This window comes from Uloborus diversus, chromosome 6 (genome assembly GCF_026930045.1).
Source record: "Uloborus diversus isolate 005 chromosome 6, Udiv.v.3.1, whole genome shotgun sequence".
NCBI lineage: Eukaryota > Metazoa > Arthropoda > Arachnida > Araneae > Uloboridae > Uloborus > Uloborus diversus.
The window spans coordinates 29,888,099-29,900,737 of NC_072736.1; the positions used below are offsets into that span (position 1 = coordinate 29,888,099).

The window sequence follows — 12,639 nt, forward strand, 5'->3', positions numbered from 1 at the left end:
GCTTTGTCTCTGATGGAATCGGCACAAGCGACAAAAAATCTCTGGTTCTTTATGGATGATGGCTGTAAAATGAATCAAAAAGTGTACCAGAAGGACATTTTAGAAACTGTTGGTACTTCTGTGGACGTAAGAGCACTTCAGCACAGCAATGTAGACTGGACATTTCAATTTGACTCCACACCAGTTCATTCGGCCAAAAAGACAAGTGGTGGAGTGGTGCAAGGCGCATTGTTTTTGACATGATATCTTTAGAGCGGACGCTCTACTCATTAGACCTCAATCCCAGTTATTAGATTGTATGGCCTGTTCTAGAGTCAAAGATCTACCTTAAACTACACATAAGTTTGGACTGTCTAAACCTTTGCTTTATAGGGAATAGGATTGATTAAAGGACTTGAGGCCCTTGAATAAAAATTTCAATAAACAGTTGCACCTCTGTATTACTTCAAAAGCGGCCAGTTTGAAACCAATTAATTTATTGATTGCTAAAGTTCTTCTCATATTATTATTTTTTGTGTTCTGTTAATTTATTTATTTCCAATAAAGTTACATTCAAAATTGCTTGCCAGGTTTTTTTTTTTTTTTTGACTCACCCTGTACATTTGGTTCGCAGTCAGCAGAAACAATCCTGTTTCTGCTGACGTAAAGCTTTTTTTTTTTTTTTTTTTTTTTTTTTTAATGAAGAAGGGAAATAAATTCTTCACTAAGGATATTTTTTTCTTTTTGCAAAAAGTATTAAAGTTTTTTTTATCTATATGCAAATTATATTATCATACAGCAACTTGAATTATCAAAGTTAGACAGTATTTTAACATATAACCAGGGGGTGAGGGGGGATTGCATCAGAATTTAAGTTTGGGAAATTTCTAATCACTTTTTGCTGAAAATTTGAATTAAATCTTTCTGAAAAGTAGAAAACATTCATTTTTTCCGAATTAGAAATAAACCCCTTCGGAAAAAAGGTTTTTTTTTTTTCCCAAAATTTTCCGTTTTTTTCTGACTGTTTTCATCTTTATACATATATATGCAAAAAATTCCAATTTAAGTTGAAAAAATCTTGATTTAAATCTAATATATCCTATTTTTTCTTCACTTTCATGATGACTATTACCAATGATTTACAATGAACCACAAAGGCTTCTTACTTCCAATCCATTTCTTCAACTGCCTGAGCAATTTCAGGAAGCACTCCCATTTCTGAAAAAGAAGAAGAACGTAATAACAAACAAAATGGTCAAAATATATGTGCAAAATTATGTGTACAAAAATTTCAAAATACAAAAGTGACAACCAACAACAGGCTCTGGGCCCAGCTATGCTGGTCCTAGTCAATTTACAATCCCCAGTGAAGATCAATGGCCCTCTTAAAACTATCTAGGCAATCCCTTGCTCGTTACCACCTCTTCCAGTAAATTGTTCCAAGATTCCACTACCCTGCCAAAATAATAAATTTTTCTTAATAACCATGTTAGCCTGAGATTTAAATAGCTTAAAACAATGACTCCCTTGTCATGTTTTCAGTGCTAAACTTTAGCCCCGTAACATCTTTTGTTTTAATAAATTTAAACAGCTGAATCATGTCCCCTCGGTCTCTTCTTTGCTCAGGACTGTACATTTTTAGAATTCTAAGCCTGGAATCGTAATCTAAATGAGAAAGTCCATTTGTTAGCCTTGTAGCCCGCCTTTGAACCATTTCCAATACATTAATATCTTTAAGATAAGGAGACCAAAACTGAACAGCATACTCCAAATGAGGTCTTACCTAACTTCTATATAAGGGCAGAAGAACTTCTTTAGATTTGTTTGAAATAAATCTATTGATAAACCCAAGCATCTTATTGGCTTTGTTACTAGCTATGCTGCACTGTTGACTAAACTATGAATCCTGACTTATTAAGATGCCCAGATCAGTAACTTTTTCTGCCTGACTAATGACTGAACCTTGCAAATAACTTGTACACTTCTATGCCCTAAATGTGGCACTTGACATTTCCCAACATTGACAGCCATACCCCATTTATCAGCCCACTCCGTAATATGATCTAGATCCTCTTGCAGCTGATTTGCTTGTTCTTCATTTTCTACAATCCCCATAACTTTGGCATCATCAGCAAAACAATTCATGTTCCCAGAAATATTTTTATGAATATCGTTCATGAAAACTATGAACAAAACAAGCCCTTACACTGATCCCTGAGGAACCCCGCTTAAAACCTCACTCCATTTAGAGTAATGTCCCCTTACACCAACCCTCTGTTTCCTTCTGTGACCTAGTTTTTTACTGAAATGAAAATTTTCCCTCCAATCCTATATCAGCTAATTTGCCAAGTAGAGCAAAATGTGGTACCTTATCCAAAGCTTTTTGAAAATCAATATAAACATCTACAGGCTTATTATTGTCTAAAGCCATGGTAACTTTGTCATAGAAATGTAATAAATTAGTTGCACAAGATTTACCTTTCCTGAAACCGTACTGAAAACTAGTCAATAGATTATTAGTCTCTAAAAAATTTACTAGTTTAATTTTTATTCAAAAATTTTCCAAACCACCGAAGTTAGACTCACAAGTCTATTTCCCACAATCCCTTTAAACCCTTTCTTGAAGAGTGGTGTAATGTTAGCCAGCTTCCAATCCTCTGACACTGTCCCCGAGTTATAAGAAGCATTGAAAATATCTGCAACTACATCTGCTAATTCCTCTGCACATTTAACTAAAATTTTTGAATAAATATTATCTGGTCCCGGAGCCTTAGTCTCTTTAATTTTTTTCAAATGAAGTAAAACGTCATCCATGGAAAATAAAGCCCTCAAGCTGTACTATAGCTAGCGTCTTGCTGGTGTTAACTGTTAAGATACAGTTGTCGTTAAAAACACTCAAAAAAGTTATCAAGAACATTAGCTATATCACTATCGTCCTGAATTAAAATTTCATGCTCATCAACCAGTGGCCCAATATGAATATTTCAAACTTTCCTCAAATTAACGTATGCAAAAAACCTCTTAGGATTCCTGTCTATGTTATCTGCCAGTCTTTGCTCCAACTCTCTTTTCTGAAATCCGTACCGAACACTTAAATTTACGCCCTGTCTTACAATATTGGAGCCTATCTGCACAGTGATCAGTTTCTTTAAACCTATGAAAAGCGGCTTGCTTGTAATTTAGAGCATCTTTAGTTTCCCTGGAGAACCACATTGGTCAAATTTTTGTGTTGACACCCTTTCTCCTAAAGGGAACATGACCCTCAACCGTTTTCACAAGATTTTCCTTAAATTCTGCCCACTGAAGATTCACACCTCTATTGTCCAATCCGGAAGAAAAAGCTGCTTTCAAACTCTGCCTAAGTGCCACAAAATCAATATTTCTGAAATTGGGCACAAACCTAAAATTCTCTGTTCTGTGCATATTAAATTTAATCCCGAACCTAATACTGTTGTAGTCACTTTCTCCAATGTGTTCCCCTACACATAACCCTTGAACAGAACCTTTCATGTCACAGAAAACTAGATCCAAAATCATGTCTTGTCAAGTACCTTGATTTACAATTTGATCTGAGAAACAGTCACCAATTACTTTCAAAAATTCCTCTTCTCTACTATTACTGTGGTAAAAATTATTCCAATCAATTCCTGGAAAATTAAAATCTCCCATTATGATGACTAACCCCTTGCTTAAAATGTCACTAATAATACTAAACATCTGTTCATCTTTATCCTGGCTTAAGTTGGGTGGCCTATAAACATTCCCTAAACGTAATTTTTTGCCCTTATTGCTAATCAACTAAAGCCAAATCATATCAATCTCATTAGATTTATCATTAATTACCAATTCATTGCAAGTTAAAGTATTTCTGACATAAAATAAAACCCCACCATCTCTTTTACCTACTCTATCTTGTCTAGACAAATTATACCCAGAAATAGATAATAAATCAGAATCATTTTCAGTAGATCAAGTTAATGCTTTGAAAACTAATTTCTTCTCCTCTCATTTCCTTCTTAGATATAAATAATACCAGTTTTTTTAAGAAATTCTCATTACTCTATATCAGGCCTGTCATTTTTAACTTTTCCAGAGGGGGAAAAGGTGTATAGACAAAGTAAATTTTATCAGAAAATAATAAAAACCATATGCAATATACCAGACAGCCCGGTTATCACATTTTGAGACTGCAGTTTTGTTCTTATTAGAACTTCTCAGTTTAAGGAGAGGTCTGCGGGCTGTCTGGTATATTGCATTGTGGTGCTTGCTGCCTTAGCCCTGGGGTATGGGCGACAACTTGCTGCTAACAAAACCCATGTCCACCAAATCATAAATTTTTAAGTTGGCGGGAGGGGCTGTTGAAGCCCCCCCCCCTTTTTTTCTCCCTAACTGAAGAGCCTGATATATTTGAAGAATTTTATTAAGAAAAAATATTTTGCTCATTTTAATCAGGTAATAATCAGTGGCGGCTCGTGCCTTGAAAAAGTGAGGGGATCAGATCATGGGTACACTTGCCCCCCCCCCCCCTTCCCTGGTTTTTGAAAAAAAAAAAAAAGAATTAAAAACAAAAAATTAAAATAATTTAAATTCTGACATTTGGAATTTAAATTATGTATTTCGCAATCACGAGTTGCGACAGGGCCCTACTCATTTGAGTTATTATTTCTAGAGTCTGTTCCTGTACCCCCCCCCCTTCCCCAAGCTTGTCTCTCCTCCAGGGTGGTTACATCTGAAAAGTTGTGTGCATGTGTATGTGTAGGCGCGCATGCATGTGTAGGCTTGTGTGTGTGCGGAGACCTATCTGTATGCACGTAGGCATGTGTATATATGTGAGTGTGTATGTGTGTGAGCATGTGTGATATCCCGGACATGGACGGCTCCGACCAGGAAAAGTGGATTCTGCGGCGCCTGCAGAGGCCGGTGGTGCTGCAGAGGCCCCTGGTCCAAGCTGAAAAAGGAACCACAATGCCGAGGATGGTCAAGTGAGAACAATAAGCAATCGTGATTGTTCAAAAAAATATATTTTTTTAACTAGAGGACCCGACAGACGTTGTTCTGTTTAAATTTCGTAAATTGAAAAGTTAAAAAAATTAAGGAAACTATCAAGTGTTTTAACAGTTTTGTTGAAAAAAATAAGAAAAAAGAGAACGTTTTACGCTGCTTGGTGTCAGAATGCGTATATTTATTGCAACTTGATTTATCTAATACCCACTGAGCAGTTGTTTTATTGACTATTTTTTAGCGTGTAACTTGAAAGATCTTCATAGATTGCATGGTTTGCTCATTCAGTCATTCTCAAAGGATAAAAATCGTCCTCAGATATTAAGTGAAAAAAAAACTAATACCCATCTAAAACAAACGGGAAATCCCGCTGCAACATCCCACATACGAAAGAGAATAAAACAATCGAAAGGATATCATTTTTAAAAAAAAGATAAAGGTAAAAAGAGTACTCAGTATAAGCGAAAATCACTCATTCCCCACCCCCCTTCCGATGTTAAATGAACACATTCTTCAACTAAAATGAATAAACCCTCTCTAAAAACGAAAAACAATTCTCTGCAATTTGAAATATTTCTCCAAAAAAACAAAAATTGCAATAAATTACATTAACAGTAACTTTAAAATGCAAAAAAAAAATTATCACGCAACTCTATTGTTTATAGCCAAAGTTGTCAAGCCACCACGTTACTGTAATCCTGCCGATCAGTCAGCGAAGCTAACTCCAACCGATTAGCGGTCCGATCTTTTGAATGAAAAAGTTTTTAAATTTCATACATTGCCTAATTAGTTCTTTCCACCAAAGATAAAGATCTTCCACTGCACTGATCTTTTGTTTACAGAACTGACTACCCTGTTGAAATTTATTTGGACGAAAATATATTTTTTTTTTTTTTTGTTTCTAAATTCCATCATTTTTTCCTTTACTAATGTACTGATTAGTTAGATAATCCTTAAAGTTTTTTGACATTGGGGGCAAAACTCAGATGGATTTCTGCCGAGAAACAAATGTTGCTAGGTTGTTTTCAGGTCATTTGGTTAGGAAAACCTAAAGCACCGATCCGGTCACATGGTTCAACTACGACAACAGAACACAAGTTTTGCGTGAAACTTCCAGTACTTTACTTTAAAATATATCGCGGGACCTAAAATCGTTGTTTTTAAGAAATGAAAAAAGGCTTCACTCTCTCTCTGTCTCTCTACGTTTTATCTATTTTCAATTGAAATATCACAGTAGGAAACTTCATTAGAAAAAGCAGAGCTGTGTTTTTTATAGTCTTTGGCAACGGGATAATTATTTGTTTCAATTCTCGCTCAACAATAGGTTAAAAAAAATATTAATCATTTGGGAGATATAACCATCCAATGTTTAAATTAATTAACAAAAACGTTTCTGATTCGATCCATCGCGCTTTGAAACCATGCTTGCCACAACTTAATTACAGACAAAAAATTTGATCAAAATCGGTCCAGCCGTTTAAAAGCCTTATGGTGACAAACATCCGCACAGAAGATTTTTATATATTAAGATATTTAAACTTTTGTTAAATTAAATTCATTTAAGCAACTAAATTAAAATTGTGAAGAAGTAATAACTTTTAAGGTATATTCAAAACAAATATTAAAATAAATCTAAAAAATAATGATTGCTTCTCTAAATTGTCGCTATAGTACGCTAATTACCTGAAGACAAAGAGTCAAGATTGGGTAAGTGCCAATAGTTAGTACAAAAATTAATTCCATGAATTCAATAATTTGTCTGAGAATGTTTTACGATTACCAGGGCCTCACAAAACTGCATTGCCGCCATCTATTTTCCCCATCCCAAAGAGATTGTTAATTTAAAATAAGTTTTTAAGAAACTTGTTCTTGTCATTTTTAAGCTACAAATTTCAAAAATTTCCCCCGACCCCCCCTTTCTGTCAGGTCATTTTCCCCCTTCAATGTGCAGCCCGCTCCATCCACCACCAAAAAAAATTCTTTTTGATTGCTTTACTAGTCACCAAATGTTTTTGCCCTAGCAATTAAGAAGTGAATTGGGAACATTGGGTGAGTGCCAATAGTTAGTAAAAAAATTAATTCCATGAATTCAATTATTTGTCTGAGAATATTTTATGATTAAAAGGGTCTCGCAAAACTGCATCGCCGACGTCTACTTTCCCCATCCCAAAAAGATTGTTAATTTAAAATCTGTTTTTAAGAAACTTGTTCTTGATTAAAATGTTTGTACTGAACGTAAATGAGATCTTTAAATAGATGCACTGGCTCCCTCAGTGCAACGCTGTAAAGTGTACTTTTTTGTTTTTAATTTATGTATTAAAAAAATGTCAGGAAATCTTTTTAGTTATAATTATCGAAAATGAAAACGCCTTGGAATTAAGGATAAACGGTGCTTTACTCTGCTGGAATGACTCCGACCAGCATTTCATTAGATTTAATATGCCGTGTGAGAAAAATTAAATATCCTGCCAATAGTTTTCAGTTTATGTGTAAACGCAACAACAATAGATAGTTATTTTTTTTTTAAATGAGAAAAATATAACCTTCGAAAGCTGTCATTCTTATGCTGAATTGTAATTCTTCTTATAAAAATAACTAAATTACGTTAACGTCAGCGACAACATGCTCAGTCAAAAACTTTCGAACTCTAATGTAAATAAAAAATTTGCCAAAGCAATAATGTTGCCATATAAAAGTAACAATATTCTCTCGAGGAAATAAAAGAACTCATGTGGGAGTGAAATTAAACTCGTAATAAGATAACAATGAAAGAAGAAAAAAATTCATTTCAATATTTTACTTCTTCAAAAGCTTTAATATTGCTTTAAATACAGCTTTTAAATATGTCTTTCAAAGGTATTAAAGGGACTCTCATGATTTTAACCATGAAAACCCCGTAGCATTGTTTGTACTGAGGCTAGTGCGGCGGCGTTTTTTCGTAAAACTAGCGTTGGAGCTTCTATGTTGTTTCTTGTTTTTATATTGATAAAACACGTCATCTTACATTCACATATATATATTTATGCACCTAATTTGTTAAAGTTGATCGTTTAATCTTTAAGACATTTTTACTGGTTAGTATGTCAAATTGTTAGTAATTTCTAGAACTCCACACTAATTATCGTGATTCTATTTCTATTAGTTTCAAATTTTACATGTGCTAGTTTGTTTTTATTTTTCTCATTTTATAATTTAAAAGATAAGTCCTTCCTCCCCCTTCGTTTTCTTTTTTACCTGTCGTGTTCAAAACATTTTCAGCAAATAGTAATGTGCTTCAATCGGGGTTCGAAATATGCGGTCGTTAGTCGTTTGTGCAACTCATAATTTTAATTTGACTACCACGATTTGAATTCCAGTCGTCGTTTCTGCCGCGAAACTTATTATAAATAAAATGTCTGTAATGTTTTAGGTGACTATTTTCCCCTTAAAACGAACATATAACAATTTTGGGGAAATGCATCTGTATACTAAAAACAAAGTCGCATATATTTTTAGTTCGTGCTTACCACAAAAAAGAACAAATTAACAGTTGAAAGAGAATTGATGTAGTACCTACCTATATTTTTAATGCTAAAATTTCCTTGAGTACACCCCCCCCCCCCCCCCCGTTAGAAATTATAACCTCCTGCCTTTTATTACTTTTTTCTCTGTAAAAGTGTAAAAATATTTCTTTAGCCATCAAAGAGTAATTTATAAAAAAAATGTCAAATCTTTAATTAGTCTAATCTGCACTGAAATCGGTTTCTATGGGGAAAATAACTGAGCCCCCCCCCCCCCGCCTAAAATTATTCATATGGGCGCCTAAACTTGAGTACATTCTGTGCTGACTTCAAATGAGAATGAAATTTTCTTTGCATGATTTTATATTATTTACTTTTACAATCAACATATTTTTAAGAATTATTTTATGCAAGTGCACTTCTTCGATTGCCCCTTATTATTCATATACAATGAATCTACTGATGCGTTAGGAAACAACAATGTCTCCAATAAATATGCAAATGTTCACAAACTATTGACCAAAACAATTCCACCTAATGACTTTTGGTCATGGGTGCAAGACCTTCCGTCTCAGGACGGATTTCCGTCTTGGACAAAATTTCCGAGACGGAGGTCGGGACGGAAAGAAATTCGATGAATTTTCTTTCAGTTTTTACTAAAAAAGAAAAATTGAGTGTTTGAAAAATATGCTTTAACCATTAGATCGTTCCGTAGCCACGAATTTACATCGACATTCTCTCGATTTTCCGCCATGGGCTTGTTTTGTTTGCAACGTGCTTTTGGAGGAGTGGCTTTTTAGACTCTCGCCGTTTGACTTTTTTTTAATGTGTAAACTCTGTTATTTCTAACTCACTGCATTGCAGACCGCGGAGTTGCTCGCTATTCTGCCTGATTTTTCGAAATAATCGTCTCCAATTGAAATTTTAGCCTTTTCTCTTGCTATTTTTGATTATCCTTTCGTTTTTTTATTTTTTTTTCATTAGCAGTTTTTTTTTTGCAAACTTTACACGCCTAAGTGAAAATTATCTGCGCTCTTAAAATGTCTTCAAGTTGAATCTGAATCATCGATTTAAAGTGATTGCTGATGAGATGAAATGTTTACACCACAACAGAGGGCATCCAAAGGGAATTTTAGAAAGAATCGGGGTGAAATTTCAAGCTGGTTTGAAACATCGATGGGCAACCGTTCCTGCAGTTTTAACAATAGGCTTGAGGAATTACAAAATTCCAATGTCATTCAATACAACATTCGCTAGAATGGAAATAGGGGGGGGGGAGAGAAAGGAAACGAGAAAAATAACGGCAGCACGAGTTTGCGAAAAACCCTGCTCGTGTAAAGAGGGTAAGTTCGCAAATTAACCCACGATATTTGAGGTCTTAAAACGTTTATATCTTGGACAATCTAAGAGGGGGGGGGGGGCTACTCAAGGGCTGCAGTATAAAATATTGAAAAACTGAATTGAAAGCCATTTTTGAAGCTAGGAGTGCTTCAAGATTTCTCCTCCGCAAACTCTTAAAAATTTAAAAGTCAAAAATGTTTAGGCTGTCTTTAATGATGTAAAAGTGGGAAGGGGGAGGTTTAAAAAAATAGAAAACTGGAGTATTAAAAATACTAATTTAAGCAATTTTTGGTGAATTTATGAGAGATGGTTTTGGTGTTCTAACATGAAAATGTTGTGGCTGATGTGTTAAAAACTCTTTGAGACTATACTTAAATGGACCTAAGAGAAAGGGAATTTGGGACCCTCTCCCGAAAAGTGTTTGTAATTGAAGTCATAAAACTTTTAGGTTGTCTTTAGTAATGTCAAGAGGGGGGGGTGGCTCTCTTTAGGCGAAATTCTGAAAGTGGAGTCTTAAAAGTGCAACTTTAGACCGTCTTGGGGTTCGGGGTCCACCTTCCTCGAAAATAATTCAAAGCTGAAGTATTCAGAACCATGGGCGCCCATATGCAAAATTTAAAGGGTTTCTCAGATATTTTACCCATGGTTTAGCAGGATATTTTCCCCGTAGAGACCGATTTCAGTACAGATAAGAGTTATTAAAATTTGATATTTTTAATAACCTATTCATTATAGGCTGGAGAAGAAATGTTTTTCAGTTTTACAAAGAAAAAAGTACTAAAAGCAAGAAAGTTCTAATTTTAAAGGGGGGGGATTTGAGCCACCACTTGCCCCCTGTTTGGGTGCCCTTGTTCAGAATTCAGCTTTAGGTCATCTTTGGAAGCCTTAATAAGGGGGAATTCGAAGGCTTTCTCTCAATAAATTTTGGAACTTAAATTCTTAAAACTTCGGTGATGAAAAGGGGGAACCGCAGATTTAAGTCAAATTTAGTGAACTTAGGGGAAAGAGTTCGGGTGCTCTCTCTCCCGAAAATTTCACCATGCTGAAGTATTGAAAGAATTGCCTTTATTAAACACAATGAGAGGAGGAGGGGGGGTATTCCGTCGCCCAGCCCGAAATATTTCCGTTTCTAAAATTTTAAGAACTCTGTTTTGGGCTATCTTTGGATGATTTAAGGGGTAGGGTATAGGAAGCTTCTTTCAAAAAGTTTCCGAAATTAAAGTAGTAAAACTTTTAGGTGGTCATAAGTCATGTTTTAGGTAAGGAAGGGTACTATTCCTTGAAAAAAATTTAGAAACTGCATCCTTAAAAATTCAAATTTAGGACATTTGTGGTTAACTCAGAGGAAGGAGTTCAGGAGTTCTCTTCCGAAAATTTTTTGATGCTGAAATATTTAAAACGCCACTTTATGCTATATTTGAGTGCCTTAAGAGGGATGTGATTCGGGTGCCCTGCCTGGGGTAAGGATTCAGTTACCCTATTTCTTTTTTTAATTAATGAATATTGGAAAGTGTACCTCGTTTAATAAAATATAATCTACTTTACTGAAGCGTTTTTTTTATTGCTAATTTCACCACCTATTTAAAAAAGAATTCTTTTTCAAATGAAGACTGTATGGGGGAATGGTGCAAGTCCATTATCATTAGTCGCCCATACCCTTCCCCCATCTTTCCTTCTTTTCTGGCGCTACCTTGGGAAACTTTCCGATCAGAATTGATTTATGTCGCAAAAAGTGAAAATCTTATGTCCGAAGCGATCTTATTGCTGCGCTGCAATAAAAATGTTTACGATCGGCAAAAAACTAATGGCGGGGAGCTGCGAACGCTTTTACCCCTTCCTTTTAAAACATCGTCTAAAATTGCGTTTTTAGAACTTCAATTTCGAAATATTGCTGAAGAAGTGTTCCTGAACTCCAGCCCTTCGATAATGCATTCAAAAAGCATATAAACGTATGAAAAATGGAGTGCAATTTCGTTTTTGAAGCTTCAATTTCGGGAAGAGCCCAGAGTGCCCCCCCCCCCCCTCTTTCTCTATTATTTTTGAAGGTCGCCCAATATTGATTTTGGGACTATCAGTTTGAAATAATTGATGTAAGAGTCCCTAAGCCTCCTTTCCCTGAACGTTACCAAAATGGCCTACCATTGCGTTTTTTGGAATTCAATTTAAAAAAATTTCTAGGGGAGAGCTCCCAGACCCCCCGTTATTGGCGGTTTTTAGGTTTTTGGAATTACGATATCAAAACGCTTAAATATTACAATTTAAAGACTTAAAATTCAAATTAAACACAGATTCAAAAACTGGCATTGTTAAAATTTACAACATTTATACACATAAATTTTTACTTTAGCATGTATGCCGGGGGGGGGGGGGGGGGGCTGAAAATATTTTCAGTCTTGAACACATTACCAAACTTGCACCCATGCTTTTGGTTGAAACATCCCCAATGCACCTTTTTATCACTTCAAACAACGAGACAATGTCCCCACAATTATACGCAAGAATAACAGGACAAGCGGAATGAAACTAAACGGGATGGTCACTTTAATTCTGTATTTCAGAGCCAGAGGAACGTAAGTCACATTATGATAATTGTACCGCAGAGAGGAAAAACTTTTTTCTAACCCATGCAAAGGATAGGAGGCACGCTCTTTTGCCCCTGGTAAAAAAAAACGAAAAGCATTTTTTTTTTAAAGAATTTCATTCACATGGCTCGATGCGGAATAGACTTCTACATACCATGTAGTAATAAACAGAAAATCACAATTTTTGAATCTATGTCCTTCTGGCTCCGAAGTTCAGAATTGTGCAGAAAACTTTG

General features: G+C 35.2%; 2 protein-coding genes across 6 annotated transcripts in view; one reads left to right on the plus strand and one right to left on the minus strand.

Moving 5' to 3' along the window:
- Positions 1–7,641, minus strand: part of LOC129225112 (ATP-dependent RNA helicase DDX1-like) — a 74,291-nt gene extending 66,650 nt beyond the window's left edge. The window contains exons 1-2 of the mRNA XM_054859671.1: positions 7,524–7,641; positions 1,146–1,197 (exon numbers count right to left, since the gene is read on the minus strand). Coding sequence (XP_054715646.1) covers positions 1,146–1,197; positions 7,524–7,539 — 68 coding nt within the window. The 5' untranslated portion in view covers positions 7,540–7,641. The remainder of the gene's footprint in view (positions 1–1,145; positions 1,198–7,523) is intronic.
- A 261-nt stretch (positions 7,642–7,902) lies between these two features.
- The window catches only part of LOC129225218 (RNA-binding protein 39-like), a 39,512-nt gene continuing 34,775 nt past the window's right edge, over positions 7,903–12,639 (plus strand). For all 5 annotated transcript variants that reach the window (XM_054859791.1, XM_054859788.1, XM_054859789.1 and 2 more), the window contains exon 1: positions 7,903–8,054. The gene's annotated coding sequence lies outside the window, so the exon portion shown is untranslated. The remainder of the gene's footprint in view (positions 8,055–12,639) is intronic.